The following is a 24,830-nucleotide window of genomic DNA, read 5'->3' on the forward strand; positions in this document are numbered from 1 at the left end:
TGCTTTCTTTGTTTCCAGCTCATGATTTCAGAAGCAGAAGTGATGATGCAGAGGATACTGAGTTACGGTTTGTCACTTGTCAGTCTTTATGGAAACAGATCAAATCAGAAACAGAGGTGAGTCTTGTGCCTCATGCTGAAGGGGTGTTTTGCATTTGTGACAATGCTGCTTGCTTCTTTGTTTCTGGGGATCTTTTTGACATGCTTAAAAGTGCATGGCAGTTAGTTAAAGCAATAGGAGGGCCAGAAATACTGGTATCTGTCCAGAATATAAAATAGTAGTAATAAATGCATCAAGTACACCTTACTTGTAACCACAGAACTGTACACTTTTGAGGTTTCAAGCTGCTGCTTTTAAGCTTCTCTTCCTACTAATTGTCTTTTTTATTAACTCCTGGCATACTGCTGTTTCCTGCCTTCAATTCAGTTAGTGCTTAGGTGGCTATGAGGATTTTAGGCTGGTCTTGACCTTAGTGTTCCAGAATTCATACACAGCAGCCCAGGATTCATAGTGGATTTATGTGAACACAGCTGCATGGATGTCAAATTCAGAATGATACTGCTGCAAGTACGGTCTATTGAATTAGTATGGTTAGTGTGAATGGGGTTGTCTTGTGGGGGTCAGAGTTAATTTCATACTGAACTGTGGTCTCCTGACTGCTGTGTGTTACATGGCATGCTGTTGTTGTGTCCCTATAGCCAGCTGGCTTGCATTATAGTATGAATAATTGCTTCCATACAGCAGGAATTTCCTCCTCTATTCAGTGTCACAGATTCTGGGCAAGTATTCTGTATTCCTCTGCTTGCTCTTGGGCTCTAGACATTATGAGAATTTTTTCCCCAAAGTTTGTTTTGGGATGTGCAGTAGAAGCCAGATGGATGTAGCTTAAAATCTGGACCCTTGGGCTAAGCTCATAAATTCCTCTAATTCTGTTCCTACCCTTGTTTTCTTTGAGGCTCTTAGGAGTTTGCCAGATACTTTTTTCTTGTCTTACTCCACCTGATGGAATACAGTTCCTCCTCTACTGACATACTGATGAGGGCATTTCCTTAGAGTTTTAATTGCCCAAGGGCAGATTACCTGTAGTTATTTCTGCTGCTACACAAAGAATTTTCTTCGTACTGCTTCTGAGATATCTGTGATATTTTTCCTTCTGAGTTTTGAATCATCATCCTTTTATCCCACTGTTGGCAAACGTGGAGCTGATGGTGGTTCTTACATATAAAATAGTGTGATAATTTGGATTGGAAGGGACTTTAGAAAGTTTCTAGTCTGAACTCCTTAAAGCAGCATCACCCATGAGGTCAGGCCAGGTAGGTGAGGGCTTTAGCTAAGTCAGGATTTCATTTCTTACATGCTTTCAATCCCTAGTGCAGCAAACCTGATCGGTGGCAGAGTATGTGGGAAGCGGGTGTCTTGCTGGTTTGGGCTTCTATTCTAGGGGTTCTGGTAGTGTGCTAAGGGAACCTAGCAGGACATTCTCCAGAGGTTTTGCCTGTGCACTGCTGCCTGGTGATTTGTTGGCAGACCTTGTGCTTGTGCTGGTGTTTTCCTGGTTCTCTGGTATCTGCTCGAGGTGTTGAAAAGACAAGAGGATTTGCCCCCCAAGGCAGAGCACTTTTGGCCTTTATATGTCCATCAAAAACTGTGGTGTGGTTGTGGCAGCACCATCTGTCATCTGGCATTGACATCCTTTCATGCTTCTCACAACTGGAAAGCTGACAAAAGTATGGCAGGAACTGCCCTTTGTTTTTGGAAGGTGAATTTTGGGCTTCGTTTTTCTTCAGTATTGCAACGTATCCCAGTTTTGACCCCTGCTGTCAGAAGTGGCCTTGCAAATGTGCTTATGATTAACCTCACCAAGGGCTTGCAGAAATATTCTTCCCCTGTGAGGTGAGAATTCCATTCTACCAAGGTCCAGGCTAGAAAGAAAAAGGTGAAGTGCAGGGCTAAAATACAGTAATTTTAGCTCTAATATGAAGATAATGATTTTCAGACCACATAACAAATAGTCATAACAAAACCTGGTGTCATGGCAGTGACTGAACTTCGAGTTCCTGTGACTTTTCCAGAGTGAGCAGTGTCATGCAAGCAAATTACTTGGTCACTTAGGATGCAGAGCAGCCTGGTGAACTTTCTGGAACATTATCAAAACAATGCTATTAGCAAAGTTGTTTTGACAGGAAAAGACTGATGGATTTTAGGAAAGTGAAGTAATTGTGTAATGCTATGGCAGACCAAATTCCATCATTACAAGTGCCCAGTGGAAGAAATAATATATACTGTAATCGTGCAAAGTAAGAATTGAGGTTCTTGTTAGGTCATCTTAGCAAAAACAGTAGTGATCACAGGAAGCTCAGGGTTTGATGGAATCTGAAACAGAAGCTCAGAGGATTGTTACAGGATCTGTGATAATACAGGAGTTGTTACAATGATGTTATAACACTGATGGTGTAAATTCTTTCAAAAATGTCATGTTACAATTTGTTCTGAGTTGCATAGAATTTATCAGGTGGGAGTTCAGAGCTGCACAATCAGAAAGGCCAGAAGGACATTCTTCAATAAGTAGAGGATGAAAAGACTAAAATTACTCTGTGTACAGTTTTATCAGTTGTTTAGGAGACCAACAGAGGCTCTTCTGTATTATGGAAATAGAGTTCAGGCTATTGAGCAGGGAGCATCTGACCTTAACTCTTTTATAGTGGCCTCTTCTATGCTGCTAGAGATGACCTTTGCCACCTCGCTTAAAATCAAATTCACTGCTGTGTGTGTCACTTTTTGCTGCTAATAAATCTTGATGATGATTTTGTTTGGGACAGGGGTTTAATCTTGTTTCTAACATCTGTGTTCTAGAGTATATATTGATATCCTGAACTTCAGAGTACAGGAGGGTTTTTTGTCTGTTCCAGCAGAAGGCATATCTTGGTTTAGGGACAAAGACACACAGATCAAGAAAAGAAATACAAAATGCTGCTGATATACATATATTTGTCTTTAATATTTATATGTTCCTGCTTATAGAAATTCTTGTGTGAAAATCATCCTGAAGGTCAAAAGACAGTGTAGCAAACATGGCAGTCATGTGGTTTAGTATTTTTTCCTATAAAACATACTTAATGATTTCCTTTATTACTATTTTTACTTCTTTCATCCTGAATTCGATTTGGAAGAGCAGAATATTTTCTTTCATTTAGCTCTCTCAGAAAAATGTTTACAGGTGTTTTGTGAGGTGAGAAGGAAGAATAAGAATTTCTATGAACATTGTTCCAGAAACTAATGATACTGTTTTATATTGCCTACATCACTTCGGCTTTGTCAGTGTGTTGGTTTTTTCTCCTTCTTTAAAGTGTGTGATGTGACAACACAGTTAAGCTCACTTGCTTTCCAAACTGTTGTTGAGGCACTTGACCAGAAGTTCCAAGATGGGAAACGTGATGCCTTAGGTTTTAACTTTTGTATTTTTTAAATCCTGTACTGCCTGGTGTGTAACTCTGAAGTTTCTTGTAGCCTGTTAACTTCTGCTCTCTCCTGCTAGGTAGACATAACAAAGCCTCTCCAGGCTTTGTCTTCAAGGACACCCAGACCGTCCTAGGCCCAAAAAGTATAAACCAAAAGCCTTTGAGAGGGGGGCAAGCAGAGGGGAATTACATCATTAAACTGAAGCTTTAATTGGAGAATTAACCCTGATATGCAAATGAACCAAACCTATAAAAGTGTGAAGAACTCGTGACCTGTTGTCCATCTTGGGGTCCATCTTGGCAGCAGCCTCTGGCTCCCCAGGGGGTTCCTTTGAAGGCCCTTCAAATAAATACCTACCTTTATTCCCTTACTCCTGTCTAGTCTCTGTTTTTAGGTGGACTCTCAAGGCATCAAATGTATGTTTGCCACACAATGAATAAGTTAGTGTGGTTTATAGATCACAGTAAAATTTAAACCCTGGAGTTTTAAGGGTTAAAGATTATGCAGGAAAGGAGTAGAAAAAGGAAGCTACAGTGGTGTTTTCACATTTTTATAGATAAATTCTCTCTGTGTATGTTTGCAGCAAATACAAGAAGACTTGAATAAGCAGTTGCTTGATAATCTGGTGAGTTTTTTGAGCCGGTCTCATTCTGAGTTTCAAGAGAAGACAACAGAATGGACTTGCAGGATGAAGTTCAGAGAAATCCCTACTGCAGCTCTTGTCTTAGGTAATTTTTTTAAGATATTTTTTGTTATGTACATCTGATTAAAACTCAGACAGATCAAAGAAATTTACATTGCTGACTCCTAGCAATTACTGTGAGTAGTATCAGCTTCAAACATGTCAACAGAAGAGATTGGGCGGGGAGAAGGAAGTCAGATAAAGCCTCCTTCCCCTTTTGCCTATGTTGCTTAATAGTCCAGTAAGTCAACAACTCCCCTACAGGTCTGTCTTAAGCAGCTGGTAGTGATTTGAGGTTTTTTTGTTTGAGGCACTGGAGATACTTTGATTACATCCGTGTTTCTGCTACCAGCATGCTTGGTGGTTTCTACGACTTAACCCTGGAATTATGTAGCTTCTGTATTTCTGGTCTGTGTTCTTGCAGAGCATCTTTACATGTAGGAAAGTAGTGTCTTTATCTTGGGAAAAGAGCAGAGGGTGAAGAAAATAGCTGGAGATGAAATTAGTGAAGTTCTTAAGTCTTTTTTTTTTTCTTCCCTTCTCCTTTCTTTCAGAGGTTTGCAACTGTAAATCCTAAACCTGATTCAAGGCAAGTTGATTACATTTTCAGTGGATTATTTTAGGGAAATTAAGATCAGGCCTGTGCTTCAAACTTACCATGTAGCCACTAACAAAGAGTGGAAGGTACTCTACTTTTGTAGGTAGTATATTGAAAAACTACTGCTTCAAATATTTCTGTGGAAGCAGCTCTGGATTGCCTTCTGGAGGGGTTTGCTCTTTTTTTTGGTTGATTTAAGGATATTAACAAAGACAGTAAATACTACGTTGGTCATAGTGAATTCAGACTGTGGTTCACAGTAATTTATGGTAATTTTCCTCTTTAGATGAGCCATGAGAGGATCCAGGTATGGTTACAGTATCCTTCTAGAGAAGGTGAATTTAATTTCTTGTCTGCAGGCCTTACATGGCTGTGGGTGGATTCTGAGGGATGTTAGAAAACCAGTCCTGGTTCTTGCAGGTTTGCACCTTGAGAAGACTTTCTTTAAAAAGCCCCACCAAACTATATGATAAAGGGTCTTCACAGTGGCTCCCTGTTTCTCTTAATTAGGGAGTGTCAACATGTGTGTCTAATCTTTTGCTAGTTTTTCATCTTTCCTCACAGCTGATGTGATACTTTTCATTCTTTCCTTAAATATTTGAGGTATCTTCTGGTTTTTGTCTACTGTTCAGTTTACTGTTCAATCATTGTGCTCATGAGTCATGGAAAAATGCGCCTTAAAATTTTGTCCTTTTCTTTCTAGGTGTGAATGTTACAGATCACGACTTGACTTTCAGAGGTCTCTCAGATGCCCTTCAGGATAACATTACTCCTTATATAGCCTTGCTGGAAGCCAAAGATTGCCCAGGTAAATACTGCAATAGTATTGCTGCTTCTTTTGAATAAGATATCAATTAACTAGGAATTCTAGCTTTTGACCCTAAATGTAAGAATAATGGACAGAGGGATCTTGAAGACTTTCTGAAGATTTGCTCAAACCTATGTCACCAGAGCAGTAATGCCTAGTGTATTTTGAGAGGTAGCCAGTTCTGTTTAGAACAGTGAAGATTGACATGCTAGTTAGCTGTAGCATAAGTGTTAAGAACATGCTGCTTAGTGTATTGCATGTTGATATTGTAGGTTGGTTTTCTTCTTGTCTAATTGGACAGTGTATGTATGCATTCCACTTCTTAAATGCTTACAAGTCACATTATTTAGTGAGAGAATGGGTAGAATAAAATTGCCCCACCCTCCTTGCTCCTTCTTTATTTTTTAAGTAAAAAGATTAAAGTCACTTATGGCAGCATCTTCAGTTCTGTGGGTTGGCTGCCTTACTTATTCTTAGGTCACTCTTAAAAGCATATGGCTGGAGCTCAGGGAAAGATGGAAGACCAACATCTTAACCTCAGTTGTTGCTATCTAGGCAAATTGCATTAACAGCATACATATCATTAATGCTTTCAGGAGCATGAGATGTGCATTCTGGAGAGAGAAGGAGAATAATCAGAAATGTGAAAAATAATGACTAATAACTTCGGGGTGGTTTTTTATAGTATGAGACGGAGAACTGTTGTCAGATAACCAAATGTTTTTACCACGTGTCTAAAAATGTTTTGTGAAGGCATAAAAAACCTGATGCAGAAGCTGATGGGGCAGCTGATGAACTGTGATATAGATGTGGACTCACTGGAAGATGAGGACTGTGTGCAGGTTTCACAGAATAGAATACGTTGTTCAATGTCTTCTCTTATCAGCTGGTATGAGAGTGTAACAAAGGTATGTTGCTGGCATTTTTTTATCCCCAGTTTATGAAAATACCTGACCTTTAGATGTTTTTAAAACAGAAATTTAATAACTCAGCTTTCTGTGAGAAAATGCCAAAGGTTAATTTTTAATGTAATGCTAAAAAATAATGTGATATTGAGGTGATGTGACTATAATATGTGACACATAGAACAACTGTGGAGTTAGTTACTGATAATGTATGAATGTCAGAATTCTGAAACACAAGCAAAAAGTACTTTTTTTGTCTTATGTTTAATTGGTAACTGGAAGCTTAAAATGCAATATCAGCTTCATGCCAAATGCTTTTCTCCCAGGAGCGCTGAGATATTTTGTGTATTAAAACAAAAGTTTACAGAAGAGCGGCCATCCAGGGCAAAGGTACTGTATTAGTGCTAATGAGCCATGATGTCATCTGCAGCCCACACTACATTGGCAAGCAGTAAGGAAATAACTTTCAAGATGTGTTTGTATCTTTGTGTTTGCTGAAGCTATTGAAGTTTCAAGTTGTGCTTCTGTCATGAATACAAATTACAACTGATTTTCTGACGACTTCGTCGGAGCAGTGTGATAAACCAAAGTGTACTGAGTACATGCTCTTTTTATTAGTGGGTAGAGATACAGAAAATAAGCAATATCTGTATACGCAACTCAAATCTTCTCCCTCAATCCCAGCAGAACTCCACCAGTTCTGCCTCTCAGAGCTATTCTTTTCATTGTTGGGAGTGTGTGTTTAAAATCTGTTTATTCTTTGTACTTCATGCTGTGCCAAACAGAAGGAAGAAAAATGGCAGTTCTAGATGCTAATAATAAATACAGCTGACAAAAAGTCAGTCATGTCACTTTGGAGTACTATAGTATCATAGATATGATTCAGTCTTCTTATTTTGCTGGCTTCTGTGTGTTAAAGTTTAATTAATGGCTTTAAAGAAAACAGATTCTGAAACTCCAAGCAAAAAAAGAAATTCCTCCTCTAGACACTGGCAGTCTCCTCCAGTTATAGTAATATTCAAAGACATGGAAAGTTTCACCACAAAAGTTCTTCAGGACTTCATAGTCATCAGCAGGTAAATGTGACTTGAACTTTAGTTCTTCCACTTCTTTACCCATTTTTTTTTTGCAACTGTTTTGAAATGTAGCAGTGAGGCCAGTGGAGCATTGGAATCAAATATTGGTGCTGCTTCTTTGCAGCAGTGATTGAGCAAAAACTACTTGCTGGGTTTTAGGCATAAATTATGCTAAAGCTAACTTGTGGCTGTGAACCAGAGTGCATAAGGGCTAGGTTGAGATAACGGGTGGTTGATTTAATTTTTCACACAGTAGAATTTATTGGTACTAGTTGTTACAGAATTTGTGAATGTGAAACTAAGCTTTTAAGATGTGTATATCTTTTAAAATTGTTTTCAGGGTGTATTTTTTGTGTGACTACTGATGTAATGCTGTGTAAAGGTCACTAGCTTACTAATAGGGGTGTATATGAAACTTCCCCAGTTGGCCAGGATCTGTAATCAGCAGCTGACTACTGTAGGTGCTCCTGTGCTTCTGTTCTTCTTTAGCCTGTCTTCAGGCATGCTGATCAAAGACTCATGCTGCTCTCCAAAAAGAGCATCTTGCACTTAAGTCCCCAGGTTGGAGCTACAGTTAAAGCTGTCAGAATTGGGGCTGCAGTTGTACAGTTAATTCAGCTGCAGTGTGTGCACCTGATATTACCTCTAAACAAGGTAGGCAATTCACTTGCTGAGACACAGGCAAGAAATCGTATAGCTTGTATTACTCTCTTCATCTCAGTCTTAAGCATGTTTAATAAAGTTGAAGTGGGTAAATATGAGAGGTTCCTCTGATTTGTTAATCACAAGTTCTGATTCCCTTCTAAGATTATCAACAGTGGACAGTAATATATGAAGTTTATTAGTTTTATGTTTAAGTCTTCAGTAATTTCTTTTGAGGAGTTAGAGAAATGAAGTAATTGTGGGATAACAATTAAAATATAAAGTCAGAAGTTTGCCATGGCAAAAACAAAGGAAAGAAATAAATTTACAATTTTAACCTAGACGGTATTTAAAGTAGCAGAATTTATACTTCCTTGAAACTACTAAAAATGGAAAATAATGATGAAATGATACTGAAAACACTATATTTTGTATAAATTGTATGCTGTCCACAAGGAATACACATTCAGTCCTGGTTTTCAGTTCTAAAGCAAATACTAAAAAATTACCTGAAGAGAAAGATAATCTGGGGAAGTCAGAATTTTTTTTCTTACATGTGGTTGGAACATAGAATGTTGGAGATGTTTCATACTTATTTTGAATTTATTAAATGGTGTAAATCTTACAAATTTTCTTGACTGTTACCTATTTAATGCATCTTCTTATTTTTTCTCTTTGAAAAAATTCTATTATAAGACTCAGTTCTCTGGATATAAATTTTTGGGAAGGTAGGATCAGCACAAGACTTTATCTGAAATGATGCTTTTTGTGCCACTTTCTGAAATTTAATCCTAAAATGAAATTTCATTTTCTTATCTACTTCAGGGCTTTAAATAGCATCCTTTCTTTTTCGTTTTATTTGACCCCAAAATTCTTTTGGTTTACTGGCAATGAATCTTTTAATTTACCCCTCTCTGCATCTAAGCTCAGTGCTGTAGTAGGAACACAATGCATTTGTTACACAAGCTTCTATAATGTAACTATTACTTTTTTTTCCCTTCCCCCTTTATCCAGTCAACATATCCATGAATTACCTCTAGTGCTGATTTTTGGAATCGCTACATCACCAATGATTATCCACAGATTACTTCCTCACTCAGTTTCCTCTCTGCTGTGCATAGAGCTTTGCCAGTCCCTTTCTTGTAAGGAGCACCTGTCTACTATAATTGACAAGGTAATTCCCTTTATAAATAGAAAGGAGGAATGTGTGTGTGTTGAAGCACAGTTTGCATGTGTTGCCTTTAAAGGCAGGTTTGTCTGAAGGTTTTGAAAAGGACTCTGCTCCTGAGATCTGTGGATTTTGGATATTTCTACTCGCAGCTGCAGAGCAGTGTAATACTGAGAGCTCTCTTCTCATACTGAGACACATACACACACACACCTGCTTTCGTCTTGCATTTGCATTGGCTTGTGCAATTACACTTTGACATTCACACTTCTTCATTAAAGTCAAGCTGTGATTTCAGTTTTACTTTGGTCCAGAAAAAGATAGCTTTGAAACTTAGCCTAAACTTTGAAAAGTAAAGTTCAGCCTGAGTCTTAACCACCTGTCAAACATTAGCTGAGTTATCCATATGTTCAGGCCATATAAGTGTTGTGTCTGTGGATTCTTGGTAGAGTGTGCTGGATTTGTGCTGGATTTGTGCTGGATTTCCAAAATCTGTGTTACACATGCTAAAAGTAGTGGTATCAGTGTTTATTAAGCAGTCTCTATCCTATTTGTAATTTTACAGAAATAGCATTAAGCAAAACTAACTTCAAACGTTATATTAGTGGAAGATACTTAGGAAGATGTGGTAAAATAATAAACTGAAAATCAATCTTTGTATGGATGTTTTAGTAGAAATACTATTTTTAGGAGTTGGCAGTGTTTTTAGTATGTCGTTTAGTTGAATGTTAACACATACTAAGAGTTGTATCAAGTTGTTTATATAAGTTTTGCTAATTTGAATTCAGGAGAAAATTTCTACTATGGCTGCTTTTTCTTTTTTCTCCCTCTTAGCTGCTTCTGACACCCCGGTTTCCCTTTAAACTGGGTGAGAAAGTTCTGCAGGTGCTCATCAACATATTCCTGTACCATGATTTTTCTGTCCAGAATTTTATCAAAGGATTTCAGGTAGGCAATGGTAACAAGAATTCAAATTATGGTTGTGAAAACAAAGGGTAATTACAAGGCACTGAAAGATGTCTTAGGTTCTAATATTGCTGAATTGTATGAAAAAATATCCTTTGGAAACAGTTTGGATCTGTGAACAGATGGGTGTTTTAAAACCTTTACTGATAAGGGTTTAAGAGCAAACTTGTAGGACAGGTATGAAGAAGCACATAAAAGCTTACTCTGCCACAAAACCCGTGATACTTTAAGGTTACATTTAAAAGGGTGACCTGGCTTAAAGAAAGTGGGCAGAAAGAGCTGTGTTTTGCTATAGATTAATTTGTAGCTTTCTAACACCCCTGGCAGAAGTCTCCAGTTCTGATCATCTTTATGGGGTCCTTGTACTCTGGTTTGTCTTGGTGTGAATAGGCTACAGGAGTGTCTCTTCCCCACTTGAACTCCTCTGGCAGTTCCTACCTTTTCAGGGAAACAGGAGCTGCAACATCATTTACTTGGTGCCTCAGAGTAGGTAATAATTGTGCTCTAAGCAGCCATGTAGCAATGTGGGAGTTACATTTACCCTCTCTCAGGAGGCAAAGTGGAAGAGCTCAGGGTTTCCAAAAAGAGTCTCTACCGAGCGCAATAGTTAAATTTTTATTGTCTTATATAGTTCTTCATATCTAGATATATTTCTGTGTCTAGGTCTCCTTGTAGCTCTTGTGGATTGCAGACAAGAGTTCTCTGAAGAATTTGTAGCCCCTGTCATATGTTTTAATGTGGGACTGTGAAATTGTTTCTTTCTTGCCTAGTTCCATGTGTGAACCTGAAATAAGCCCTTTTAATGTCATAGACATTTAGAATTTCATTTAGAATAGATTTTTTGGTACGTAAGATTCAGTGATTACATGTGGCCAGGAGAAGTATCCTGGCCATAGTACCTCTTCCTGAAGACAGAGCTATGTGGGCTCTCATAGGTCTCAACTCCTCTTATGTGAAAGAGTCATCAAAATTTAATACTTCTCCATTGGCCTGACATACAAATACAAGTTTTAGACCTGACAGTGTATAGCTGTGTCCTTGTGTATTAAAAGTATTCAAGGATGAAGCAATTTCAGATCAGATTTTCTAAGTGATAGATACAAGAGATCACCATCATGTCATTATATCTACGTGCGATGTTATGTAAGAGGGGGGAAAAGCTGAAAATGAATAGCACATATAGCAAAGAAGGTAATTAATGTGACTGTTTACAACTGTGTAATCAATGTCCTGTAGTGACTTATGGAATATTTATGAATTGTAATTTTTTTTTAAAGGAGTATCATTACTACCATTGTAGTATGTGCAGTGTAGTGGTAAGAAAGCATTAAAAGGAAGGAGCTGGAATTTTATTAACATCCCTAGTTCTTGGTTTGTTTTCCAGCTCTGTATTGTGGAACACTTCTATTCCCAGCCTCTAAGTGTACTGTGTTGCCAACTGGTAGATGTTAAGAAGAGAGTTTATTCTTTATCACATGGTCAGTGTGAAAACATTCGGAGACTGCCCTCTTTCAGAAGGTAAAGGTGGAAATACATTTTCTGGACAATCATATACTGAGTCAGCTTTAAAAAAGATGAAAAGAATCTGTAAATGTAGTTCTGTGAACACTGTAGCTCATTTGTGCACATGTTTCTGTAGCAAAGGTAAATTGATCAGAGGACAGTTCTAAATAATTTCAGGAAGCCTTAATATTCTAGTCTAGAGAGTACAGCTTCTGTGATGTGTAATCACTTGAATTGATTTTTTTTTCTTCTTGTTCTTAATACAGAAACAAGTTATTCTGACAAATAACCGTAAATGACTTGAACTTGTTAAACTGATTTGAAGCATAATCTCTAGGGTTTTGGAGTGGCCTTTCAACTTGTTGGATTTGACTGTCCTTTTTGAATCTTTCCAAAGAAAGATACATATTTCTTACAGCAGCATAAACATTTTAAATGTTTCTAATCCTAGAATCTTCCTTTACATTATAATTTTATGTTGTTTTTTTTTTCCTTGCCATAAGGTATGTGGAAAAGCAAGAGTCAGGGAAACAGGTTGCACTGCTGACAAATGACAGCTTCTTAAAGGTAAAATTTTAAGAATATCCTTGGAGAACTGAAATAACTTGCCCGATATATCACTTGGTGGAGGATAATAAAATACAAGACCAAGATGTATAGTTCTGTATAACATCTTTCATACAGAACATACTGTGCTTTGTGACCAGTAATGACAAATTAGGATTGGCAGGTCAAAATTCCAGATCTCTGGGGTTGCCAGGTCAGCCTTTATACAAAGCTGCTCAACTTTATTACATCAACTTTTAGTTATATCTAGAAATATAACTGCTTAAAAAGAAGGATACAAGGTTTATTTATGGCCAGGTCTTTCCATGCTTACTCAGACTGCCTTTCTTGGAAGGTCAGTTAAGTGTTTGAAGAATGTGTAAGTAACCTTGGAGGTTATTTCTTTAGTTCTTAATCCTTCATAGCCTCACTTTCTGTTTGAACTCAGTAGGGCAGAGTCTGTGTCCCAAGGCACACATTCACACTAGACCTCATACAGGATTAAAACTAATTTGTTAGATGTTTATCTGAAGTTTTGCCAACTGATTGAAGCCAGACTACTACTTTTGTGAGTCCTTTAGGAATTCACCAACAAAAATCTGTTCGTTATTTTCACCATCTGAGCCACTCCCAGTAGAAACATTGCTGAAGGTAAAGGGTTTCTCCTGACTCTTCATTTCAAGTATTTGTAACCTGTCAGGCAAATGTGTGTAAGGCTTTCTCAAGTATGAAAAACAATGGTAATGGCTGGAGGGAGGTTAGGAACAGGCAACTTTGCAAGTGCAGTTACAGTTTTCAAGATGAGACATGATTTTACATCATTTTATGATCCATTATCTTCACTGGCAAAAATAGCTTAAGCTACTACTATTCCCTTTTCCTTTATCCACACCTGCTTTGGAAGTTGAATACTCATGCGCTTAAACTTTATATGTTTTCAACTTTACATGTTTAATAATACACCCCTTATTTCACAAGCTTCACCCTGTAAGTTTGGGAAGGAAGCTGGAGTTCTCGTGTTTAGTTGCATATCATGCTTCTCACAAATTTTAATTGAAGACACTTGTTCTAATCTCTACAACAGAGGTAGGACCATTACTGCCTTGCCAAGCTGGCAGTGTATTCTGCCTGGGAAGAAAAGGTGCTACTGCTGCATTAATGAGGTGCTGTTTATTCTGGTGTCACGCTGATCTACAGTATCACGCCCAACTTTGGAAACACTTTCAGAGTCACTATAGTAGTCTTCCATATAAACTTACTGTTTGTGTTTCAGCACCAGGTCACTTGAGTCTTCCATCTTAGCCCCTAAACCTGCAGTACACTTTATCAGATGCATTTTTATTCCATGTTGTTACCACTTCTTTTAAGAACTATGGGAAGAGTTCTTAAAATAATGTTTAAAATAATCAGTTTTAAAAGTAATTTTACATCCTAATTTTTAACCAATCTGTCTGAAAGGTTTCATGGCAACTTTAATTTGAAACTATGTAAATGTGGCAATTTGTGTCTTTTATCTCTGTTCTGGAAATAATATTGCATAGTCTTCTAATAACATTTTCAAACTCTTCTAAAATGGATTATGCCTTTTCACTTCATTATTTGGCAAAATACATTGCTATTTACTTATATTAGCTATATCTGTCTTGAGCTAGGACCAAGATGAGGGAAATACAGATGTGTTAATAATGCTTGGGGTTTGGGGAAATAAGATTGATATAGCAGCATTAGAGTGAACTTGCTTTCTTTTCTTAGCTTATTTTGTGGTGGGGATAATTTCTTTCTTAATGATCCTACTTAGAATTAAAATACGAACTTGTGAGTGTCTACCCTACGGTTTTGGAAGTTGCCTTAACAGTTGTTATATCAGTGACTCTTAAATTTCAATATATAAAAAGTCTAGGGGGAGAAATATCATTCATGTTTTTAATAATTTAAAACTTTTTTTAACATCAGAAAGCTCTCTGTAGCACTGTCTTTGTTACTTTCAGTCTTTGCAGTATGATACCTTTTCTTTCCATACATCTGTACTTCCTTATATTGCCTGCAGACAAGGTTTTGCTTTTCTTTTATTGTTGATACCCTTTGTTTCAGTTTAACTCTGGTAAACTTCAGTGGCTTATTTTATTTTCCTCTTTCCATTTGGAATAGTTTGCTCAGAGTTAAGCAAAAGGGTAATGTAGAGGATCCTGTGGTTTTTTCCTCTTTATTTTTGTCTGAAGACAGGGGAGGGAAGATCTTTTGATTCACAAACTTAAATGTAAGGAGCCCAAAGTACTTTAGTACAGTTACCAGAATTTTCAAGTGTGGCTTTCCAGAAGTGTCAGTATGTGCTTCCATGGGAGGCCAGTGATAATGTGGTGCCATCCAGAAAATTCAGTAGAAGCAGTCAATAATTTATTTTTCCTAAATGTGATTTTTTAATTTCTGTAGTTTTCAACCCATGAATAAACAAAAGTCAAATTAAAAACATGTAGGAGCAGCAACTGAGTATCTGCTTGTTTTCTGTGAACTGGTCTTTTTATGTACACGTAACTAATAAAAACAGCAGCCACCCACAATATAAGAAATAAATTTTTAAATGCATTTGTAGTATAAAAATGCAAGTTTTCAAGTAAAAGTAGCTACATAACTTCTCACTGCCTGATAAAGGGATAGTGTATACTCTTACTTTTGTGAGATGACATTTCAAATCTAAAGGCCTAAATATAGCTGAAAATGGTAAAATAATGCTAATCAGTAGCAAATCTCTACTGAGCTGAAGGAAGAAAGTAAAGGTAACAATATGCAATGTGAATGCAGTGAACTGTTAAAATACAGCTTGTTTGCTTAGTGGTCTCAATTTAAGATGGGTGATTTAAATCATAACACACTACAATATCAAAACTTCAGAGTCATTTTAAGTGCTGTATGAGAGTTTTAAATGGATGTCAGAATTACTTCAAAAATTGTTCTATCACTGTAGGAAGAAACAGAGAAGTTGCTGGAGGACTTACATGTTTACCATGAAAATTATGTTTCAATTCTGAGATGTCTTCATGTTTTCACATCTTCTCTTCCGAAGTATCCTTTGGGCAAGCAGGTGATGTACTGTTATATGTGCTTTTTGTTGTTTTTGTGGTTTTGGTTTTAGGGGGTTTTTTTGGCCTCAAAGTATGACATCTAAATAAATATTTACTCTTTATTTACTAAAGTGCTGTTTTGCCCCCTGCTTCTTAAAATGGAGACAGATGCTTTCTTGCTATGGGCGGAGGACAGCAGCGTGTGGTTTCTTTACTGGCAGGGATGATACCATGTCAGTCAACAGGAAGGAGTTTCCAGGAGGAGGCAGGTGCACAGATTAGCAAAAAAATCCACACATTGACTTTCCCACATCTGGGATTATCTGTATGCATTGCAGACAATGTACACTCTCCTACCATCTATTAGATCACTAGTCAAATTCAGATTAAGAGACTGAGTTTTTAGCAACCTTCTGTGCAGAAAAAAGCAATAGTAGGAGGAACAGTGATAATTGCTCTTAATAGTCCTGTTGCTCTAATGTAGTTTAATCCACCTTCTCATGCTAAGTGATTTCTTCCAGTAGAAGAGCAATTATATATTCTGTGCATGTGCACTTGTCTCTCAGTTCTCAATGTATTCCACACTGTTGCTAGAATCTGTCACTGACTACAAAAGCAGCATGAACTGTCCCAGTATTTGAGAATAAAAGGATGTTTTAGTTGGGGCATTTGATTGGAGTTCCTTTCTGCTCACTGCAGTTCTCTTCACCTGAATGTTGTTTGCAACTTGGTGCAGAGCAACAGCCTCCAGCAGAAGCTTAGTTCTGGAAGATACTAAGTGCTCTCATTTCTTTTGCAATCATTCTACATCTTTGGAAAACAAGCTCTAAAGGAATTGCATATTGCTTTGAACAGCTTGTTGTAAGATTTCCACATTACTTTGTAAAACACTTTATCCTTTCTTCACCTTCTGCATAACAGATCAGGGAGTTGCACTGTGCGTGTTTGGAAACCCGAGTGTGGGAGACAGAGGAGTATGAGTCATCTCTTCAGCTAGCAAGGTGATTTTTTTTCCCCCCATTTTGTTTTAATACCACTGTACACATGGAAAATATCAGTCATCATTTCTTCTGGAAGTTAAAGCTGAGGATATTGCTTGTTCACAGCTAGTTTTAGGGTTGTTTGCAAGTGTAATTGGCTGCTGTTTTCAGTTTGGTTTTCTACTGATTTCTGTGAAATTCAGTCAGGTTCTAATATCTCATATGCCCTGAGTAATTATGCTGAAACCACTGAGATTACTTTGTGTGAATGAGAACGAGTTGGGTTTTGCCTTTTAGAGTATAATTGCAGTAGATATTATCAATCAAATTATTAGTCTTAGTTGGCTTAAATTTTAATCTGTTAATGATAATTAGAATCTGTTCCAAATGAATAGTAGCTGAGGCCTTTCTTTCTTATTTTACTGTTTCCTTCTCTTCCTAATTGCCTTAACAGTTTTTACAGGGACTGAGTTAATTTTTTGTGATACTGTGAGCGTAGGACTTTGGGAGAGCCTGTACTTGTGTTGTCTGTCAGTATTTAAAATGCCAAAATTGTCAAAGCCAGTTTTCTTGATAGAAAACCTTTCAGTTGCAGTGTTGCAGCTACAGACTTCTAAATGTGCTTTAAACAGACACATGGCAGGTGTCTGTCTCCTGATAGTTGCACTCATTCAAACAATCCCTTGGCTCTGTCCCACAGGGAACTGGTGTGACCCCGTTACTGTAGCTGCCTCTTCCAGACCCCCTGAGCTGGTCAGGTTTGATGTGTCTGACAGTAAAACTGCACAGAAAAGCCGTACCAGTGCTGGGTGGAGGGTAACTTTCTGGGCTGATACACACACAAGGAAACACACTCCTCACACTGTACCTTTGCCATACTGAGTGGTTCTTACACACAGCCACTTTTCTGTGTTCTTTCACCCTCATCCCTTTGAAAGGATCACATGCTTGAGTTGTCATTTCTGCAGTCGTTCCTTTGTGTTCCTTCTCTGACTCTCCTGAATCTTGACAGCACTCAATCACCTCTGAGCTCTTGCCCACAATGTGTCGTTCTGCTTTCCTCTACTGTCTGTCTATAATCTCTTACTAACTCTTGGCCAATTTTCCCTCTCCTTTTTCTTCTCCTGTGTTAAATTTGCTTTCATCCTCTCTGAATTCATCTGTCACTACTCCTATCTCAAAGTTGATGCTGCCATCAGATTCTGGCTTGCTCCCCTTTTATTCTTATCTGTTCATCTCCCTCCTGTTGTTCTTCTGGTCCTGGCTCCCACTGTGGGAGCCTCTGATAGAAATACAGTGATCATGGTTGCTGCTTTCACTGATGATGATTCTATGATTTTTTTTTTTTTTTTTAATCCAGAAATTTTGTCATTTTCTAACAAAACTCCTCCAACACAGTTTCTTCAAATACTTTGAATTCTAGCTGTGATTATCATTTTTTCAGCTTTTGACTTCTGTTTGTCTTTTGACAAATACTTCCTCTTGTCTCTGCTTTTTCTATATATAATCTTGCTGCTGTCTTTTAGAAGAAAATGATAAAATGTAGTCTTTCCCCTTCTACTCACAATCTTTTTTTTTTCCCCTTTTGCTCAGGTTTAGAAGTTATTCACTGTTCCTTAATATCTCTGCCTTCCCAGGAGCCACATCACCTGTTGATATGTCCTTATGTTCACCCCTCCCCATCCCATATTCGTTTTCAGCGTTTTTCTGGAATCCATCTTTTTTCCCCTTGTATTTAGAAAGTAAAAAAATAGAGAAGCTTTAGGTCAGCTTATTTCTCATTCTCTAACGAAATCTCTCGCTTGCTTTTTATTAATTATGTTTGAATATGTAGGGTTTTAAGTTGCTGAACCACGTTTCTTACATGATCGGTTTCTCTACTTCAGCCTTTCCCTGGACAGGCTTTTATCCCTTCTGCTAGAAGTGCTCTTCTCAAAGATGGTGCTTCAGGTAATCTAACTTGAGCAATCTAGACAGTAGTTACTCTACCTGAGTTTTCCAGAGTCTAAAGATACCATGGGATGACAGAGAGAATGTGTGAGCTTTAGTTCATTTTGCATTAATTCCATCAGAAGAGAGAGATCAAGAAGATTGGAGAGTGTCTCACTTGATTGGTTATGTAGAGTTAACTGGCTGGGACATCTCATCAACATTTTGTGTGGCAAAACTTCAGGGACTGTCTGCCCTATTGTCTTCTGTCTAGATGTTGTACTCTGGTTTTTGTCTGCTAAGTATGGATGGCTTTTCATCACATGCTGCTTATCACAGTCCTTCCCTTTTGTGACCAGTCATTTTGGTGCTGACCAATCTGGTATCGCTTCTTCAGGTGATTCCCCACTTCAGCATTCAGCAGTTTCTGTGGACTTCATTCTAGCTTCCTTTTTTCTCTTTCATAACTTTTGTCTGAATAATCAGAGACATTTATTTACTGCCTTTTGGTAATTTGAGATCTTCCTTTCTGCTTTAACCCTGACTCCTCACGAAATTAAAATCTTAACCCCACTGATACCTGGCATACTTTGCAGTAATCTAAAACCTAGAAGGTTGAAAAGGATCCTTTACTGATTTCTCATTTGTGATAACTGTCTTCTTACCTGTTCTTTGGGCCCTGTAATCCCATTGTTGTAAATAATTTTTTCTAGAACTTGCAATTTCCTTTTGAATAATACTATGGAAATAAATTTGTTCTTTCCCATTCACAGATCTCCAGATCTGGTTATCTTCTCTCCATCTTGGGTGTTTAGCTGCAGTGTTTTGTCTGGCCTAGAACAAGCTATCTTATTTACCCATTATATTATACAAGACAGTTTCAAAATGTTTTCTAGCCTTTTGTGTGGTCAAGGGCATCCTTTCTGTTGTTAACTCTTTATGCTTTTCTGTATAAAACAAGTGTATCTGAAGGCAGTACTTGACTTGCAAAAAATCTGTAACCCTGAAGCAGATAAACTGAAGTTCTAAATTTTAACCTTTATAAGCATTTAGTATCAATTGCCAGTTAGAAACTAGAGCTCAAATTGCAATTATCCCTCCAGACATCCACAAAGCTTCCCCAGCCTCTTCTGAATTCTTCCTTAAAATCTTTGTCAGTTTTTAGGTAGCTGATATGGAAACCCACTGCCTGAGACACTGACCACCATCACTGCTTTGATATCTTTTAAAGTAAGGTTTTGAGACTGGGCAGTGCTTGGTGACATTTGGGAAAAGCCCTAATGACAAAATAGTAAGTAAATGCCGAGCTGGAGGCTGGCTAGATGATTTCGAGAGATCCCTTCCAACTTGGATGGTTTTGGGATTCTAGTGATGGTTAGATGTACAGCAATTAAATACAGAAAACAGCATACAGATTTCTTTTGAGAGTAATTTTGAGTCACATAGAGTAATTCTGTGGATGTGTTTACATAGTGGGGGTTTTTTTACCATTTTATTTACCGTTCTTGGGAATGAGTTCTCAACCCTACCATGATTGGGTTTTGGGTGTTGGGGTTTTTTTGTTTTGTTTTGGTGTCTGACTCACAGTTTCAAAAATTGCAACTCCTGCGTCCAGCAAGTGTTTTTAGATAATCAGAAAAACTACTGTTTTGCAGGAAAATGTGAAGGACATCATCGCCAAGCCTAATTGGTTTGTTTCTTTCTGTTAGTGACAGCAGGAAAAAAATTGACTTTGCTTCAAGATTGAATGCTTGAAATTGTGGAGATTTTTTCTATTAAAATTAATTTTTCAATTTTTTTAAACTTTTTTCAGCTAAGAACACTTGTTTCATCATTCTGTGTTTCAACTTCAGCCAACAATTTATCTTTTAGGATGTTGAATAAGACTGATTTGGTAACCATGCTCCAACAGTGTGTGGAAATTTTGATGTCATCTTCTGGAAAGGAGTTTGATAAGACAGTAGAAAAGTTGAAGGAGTTCTTGACCCAGTTTCAGAATCTAGAAGGTGGGTGTGAACCATCATGTATTCCATTGGAAATTATATAAAAGCTGTTTTGTAATCTGACCAATGAGTTCCATTTTCCCTGAGATAGCCTGTCATCATATTAAACCATCATATTTGCAGGATTTTTTTTTAAATACATGGACAAAATTAGGAAATGTTTGTATTCTTTACTGATGTGTGGTTTGTGTTTTTTATAATACAGAAGAGTGATGTAAGATAAGAAATTGGACAGATCAGCAAACATTATCCCCTAAATCTCTCATAAATGTATTTTGAGCATTTTAGCAGATGTTGCAGTCGTTAAAAACGAACTATTTTGAAAGATAAAAAGCAGCAGACTTCCTTATGACATGGTATTTAGCCCAAATGTGTGTAAGTTTCTTTCCCCTGCACGGTCAGAGCTAGGACCCCAAGTGCAGGTTGTCAGGGCTCTGCTGTCAGGCTGTAACTCATCAAGCCCATAGACTTGATTGTTCATGGTAGAGGACATATTTCACAGCTTAGCAAGGCAAACGAGTAGCAGCATTGTGTCTGTCAGAGGCAGGTTAACTGCAACTGCTGCATTCTTTCTGAAATAGGAGTATGATGTATTCCAGCATTCTTGGAATAGGAATTTCCTTGCTTTCCCTGAATTATGGAGAAGCACTGCCCAAAGATTGGCTTTTGAAGATTAATTGGTTATCATCGGGTCTGTTTTATGCATATTAATTAAGCTCATGACCAGTGTGGTTGCTACCCAGCATTTGGACAAGTAGGCAACAACCCCCAAATGCAGTCAATATTAATTAAAGTAGTCATGTAACACTGTAGGGTTAATGGAGGGTTGTCTAAAAGAATCAGCTCTTGTCTGTAGCATGTATTTTTTAATAGTTGTAGTAAGAGCAGAGCTATGGTAGAGAAAGTAGGTCATCACTCTGAAAAAGCTGTGTGTGTCACTGATGGTACCAGCACTGAGGAATCTGAACTATGATGGAAAACTAAAGGTTTGTCTAGTTTGGAAAAAAGAATTGAAGCCAAAGGCTTTTAAGTAGTTGGATTTTTACCTTGAGGAAATAAATAAAGAACAGCTCTGGGGATTCAGAACTTGCAGAACTATAAAGCAAAGACAGTATTTATTTTCACTTAGGACTTGAAGATGGTTTTAAAGTGGAGAAGGTCTGCTGTATGCATGAAAGATCTTTGTTTTCAAAGTGGATTTAAGCTCCAAAGGAAAAGTGAGAAGGGGAAGTTAAGATACACTGTACATTAATAGATTGCTGGGTTAGAGAACTTACTTTATATTTTTGTGATGGTATTGATCTTCAGTGGGAGTTTTCAGAAGTCTGCCAAGAATTTGATGTACTCAAATTGCCGACAGAGCCCCTAGAGTGAAAGGATAGTCCAAAATACTATTTTTTTATAACAAACAACAAAGTCCATTGTCCTGACTGCCTAATGAACTGAAAAACATAAAATGAAGCTTGAACAAACAAAATGTCTTCACATTCAGTCTATTTTGAGCTGAAGGATTTGTAAAATAAAAAAAAACATATTGGTGTACTAGTGGAGAGGAAGTTCTCTGATTTGAAGTCTTCAGTACTCTCACAAATGTCCACAGGACCCTGGAAGATACCAAATTGTTCTCTGCAGGTCACCAAAAAGCTTTTAAATATCATGATTGTCACTGCTGATAGAGCTTTACCTGTGATGTGTGGGTGAAATCTCCATCTGCCATCCTCTTAAGTAAGACAAGAAATCTAGATACCTTTTGTTTTGATTATCACTCGTCCTAGCATTGATTCTGCTTTGGGATTCTGCTTCTTTGTTTTTACCTAAAAATTACTAGTAATTGGTGCAATTGATCAACAAACTACATGTCCATGAAGATGAAATTTTGTTCTAAATTAAGGTGATGACAAAACGGCGCAATGAAATACCTCAGCATGTTTCTGTTTGCTGCTCTGGTTGCATTTTCTGGGTTATGTAGGGGGAACTCGTTTCTTACTCAGTATTTTTCTGCACATGAGAAGGGAAAAAAAATGCAGCATGTGGGTTTTTGGAGACACCAAAAGCATCAGTAGTACTTAGCACTAATCTGTCCAGTTTATAAATGTTGAGAGTATGACTTAGGAGACTTAGGAAGGCCTAAACAGAATTAAAGCGATGTGCAGGGCTTGTGCTGGGCCTTTGCTCAGGGCTGAATTGATTCTGTTATTTAATCGCTGTTGGCTAAGTTGCACTGCAGACTCCTTTTTTAACAGTCTTTTACAAAATGCAAGACCCAAAAACTGCCTGTGGTTGGGTCTATGTGAACAAGTAACTACTGAGTACTTCTAAGATTGCTTGGGTTAGGAGGTTTATGTAGGAAAAATTTACCCCACATATCAAACATTAGTTTTGTTCTAGTAGCAGAAGCTTCCCAAGAACGAGATGTGTCCGTATCGTCACAAAAGGAGCTCCAGAAGAAGACAGACCTTTATCACCTTCAGAAGGTTAGGCCTGCCTAGGCTTTACTGACTGGTTCCTTAAATTAATGTTTTAAAATGTTCATGGTTAGTTCTTCCCAGCTTGCTGGAGCTCTAAGTAAAGGGTTGTGTGTGAGTGTCTCATCTTAAAAATGAATGAATAAGTACCAACTATGTATTTCAGGCCTTCCTGACACATAGAAAATTACAGAAAATATCTATCATAAACCAGGATTTTAAAATGCAAATTAGATGGGTTTTCTTTTTATTTAACTTGTAATTTAGACATTTCGCCTAAACATATTTCTTTGAAATTCTCAAACTCCTACGGGTTTGAGAACTGAATACATTGGCCTAAATAAAAATAACTGCGTGATTACATTTCAAACATCATCAGTGAGAACATGCCAGCAAAAATTAATTATACATGCTAAACATGTAGATTGTGTTCTCCAGAGAATAACTGCCTCCCATGTAGTCTTATGCACCACTTTTTTTTAAAGACTTTGTTGGAGTTGAAGGAATCAAGAAGGTCTAAGAAACTGACAAAGTTTGAAATGCTTCGTTTTGAAGTTGTTGACTATATAGACAGTCTTGTAAGGTGAGCCTTCCTGTTTTATATTCCTGCATTAGTTTGCACCACAAGTTGCAAATGAAATTTTACTAACATGTTAATCTTCTCGAAATTGTGTCTCAGTCCCTGTGGCACACTTTTTCTTTCCCTTCCTATTCTTTCTTTGAGGATTCTAAAAATAATAACTAAAAAAACCAAAAAAAACCCGCACCTCTTTTTCAATAGATCAGTTGAAATAATTAGGATACGAATTGACCAACCTACTTTGGCTACTGAGACAGTGTTGAGGGAGGAGTGGGTGTAAGTGGCAAAATAAAGTCAAAAGTCTTTACCCTAATCTTTGCTGATCTGTTCTACTTATGAAACTGTACAGATGTCAAGTGTGATATCCTGTCCATTTTGGGAACTGTTTTGGTGAGCAACCCATAGCAGATACAGTTTTGGAGGCAGCTCTGTAGTGGAAAATGTGAAAGGCTTGTTGTGGTGGGGGCAGAGATGAAGGCACTTGTTAATTATAGAGGGTGGGGGGGAGGCAGAGAAGCCAACAGAAGTATGACTGTGCCAAGCAAAAAGCTTCAGATAGGAAGACAAAGATGAGCAGAGACTCATGATGAGTCCTTGAGATAGATAAGCAAGATCTGTGGAGCACTTGACTGGGTTAGCACTGTAGCTGCTGCCCTTATTTTTAATTTGTCAATGTCCCAGCTAGAGTTCTATGCTAAGTCCATTAGATGTAGAGTTGATAATAACAGACTTCTCTGCTTAAAAGTTTATTTCAGTGCTGTTCATCTTGTTTTGCAGAGATTTTTCAGTACTGATTGGGAAACATGCATTTTTGTAGTCTGACTGCAGCAGACTTCTGTTGTTTCCCTTAAGCTGAAGCTTGTGTCTCCACCACTCCCCCCATACCTCCTGCTTTTCCAGAAAATACCTTGTTCCTGCAGACCACAGGACCCTGCATGAGATCATGTATTTCAACGCAGCCACCGTTCTCCGAGGGCACCTGAATGCTGCCCCCAGGACGGCGCTGCACACAGCTTTAAATAACCCACACTGGTACCTGAAGGTAAGAAACAAGTGGGCTGTTTGTGGTGCCAGGGTGGTTCTGGAAGGCTGTGTGAGGATGGTGTGCAAGGCTGAGTTTTGCTGTTTCATGAAGCTTGGCACGTATTCAGCTGTTTTGCAGAGAGCTAGCAAATGCTGATAAGCAACTGGGGACTTTGTTCAAAGAGCTGGGGAATCTGTCTGGCTGAAATAAAGAAGGTAATTCTGGAAAGAATTCTGTAGGAGGAATCCATTTTCCAGAGCGTATTCTAGCCATGATATTTTCTTTCTTCTGTAAATGTATCAGGAAAGTAATTTTGTCCTCCATTACAATTGGGATGACTGTCCATGGGAAAAATACAGTGTCTGTTACTCTTTCCAGAAACTTTCTTTATGGGGCTGGTGCTCAGTCCTCACTATGTAGATTAGCTGCAAGGTAAA

The 24,830-nt window shown here is 37.8% G+C and overlaps 1 protein-coding gene across 4 annotated transcripts in view; it reads left to right on the forward strand.

The window, feature by feature from the left end:
• The window catches only part of ORC3 (origin recognition complex subunit 3), a 38,663-nt gene that overhangs the window by 7,082 nt on the left and 6,751 nt on the right, over window positions 1-24,830 (forward strand). For 2 of the 4 annotated variants that reach the window (XM_032105009.1, XM_032105011.1), the window contains exons 3-17: window positions 19-116; window positions 4,043-4,187; window positions 5,443-5,547; window positions 6,301-6,455; window positions 7,392-7,528; window positions 9,185-9,344; window positions 10,173-10,286; window positions 11,689-11,822; window positions 12,311-12,374; window positions 15,316-15,432; window positions 16,334-16,413; window positions 20,194-20,327; window positions 22,713-22,798; window positions 23,275-23,372; window positions 24,270-24,411. In XM_032105009.1, the coding sequence (XP_031960900.1) occupies window positions 19-116; window positions 4,043-4,187; window positions 5,443-5,547; window positions 6,301-6,455; window positions 7,392-7,528; window positions 9,185-9,344; window positions 10,173-10,286; window positions 11,689-11,822; window positions 12,311-12,374; window positions 15,316-15,432; window positions 16,334-16,413; window positions 20,194-20,327; window positions 22,713-22,798; window positions 23,275-23,372; window positions 24,270-24,411 (1,769 nt within the window). Of the gene's footprint in view, window positions 1-18; window positions 117-4,042; window positions 4,188-5,442; window positions 5,548-6,300; window positions 6,456-7,391; window positions 7,529-9,184; window positions 9,345-10,172; window positions 10,287-11,688; window positions 11,823-12,310; window positions 12,375-15,315; window positions 15,433-16,333; window positions 16,414-20,193; window positions 20,328-22,712; window positions 22,799-23,274; window positions 23,373-24,146; window positions 24,412-24,830 lie in introns of those variants that run through there. The other 2 variants (XM_032105010.1, XM_032105012.1) reach the window with 2 other exon arrangements.

Source organism: Corvus moneduloides, chromosome 3 (assembly GCF_009650955.1).
Source record: "Corvus moneduloides isolate bCorMon1 chromosome 3, bCorMon1.pri, whole genome shotgun sequence".
Lineage (NCBI taxonomy): Eukaryota > Metazoa > Chordata > Aves > Passeriformes > Corvidae > Corvus > Corvus moneduloides.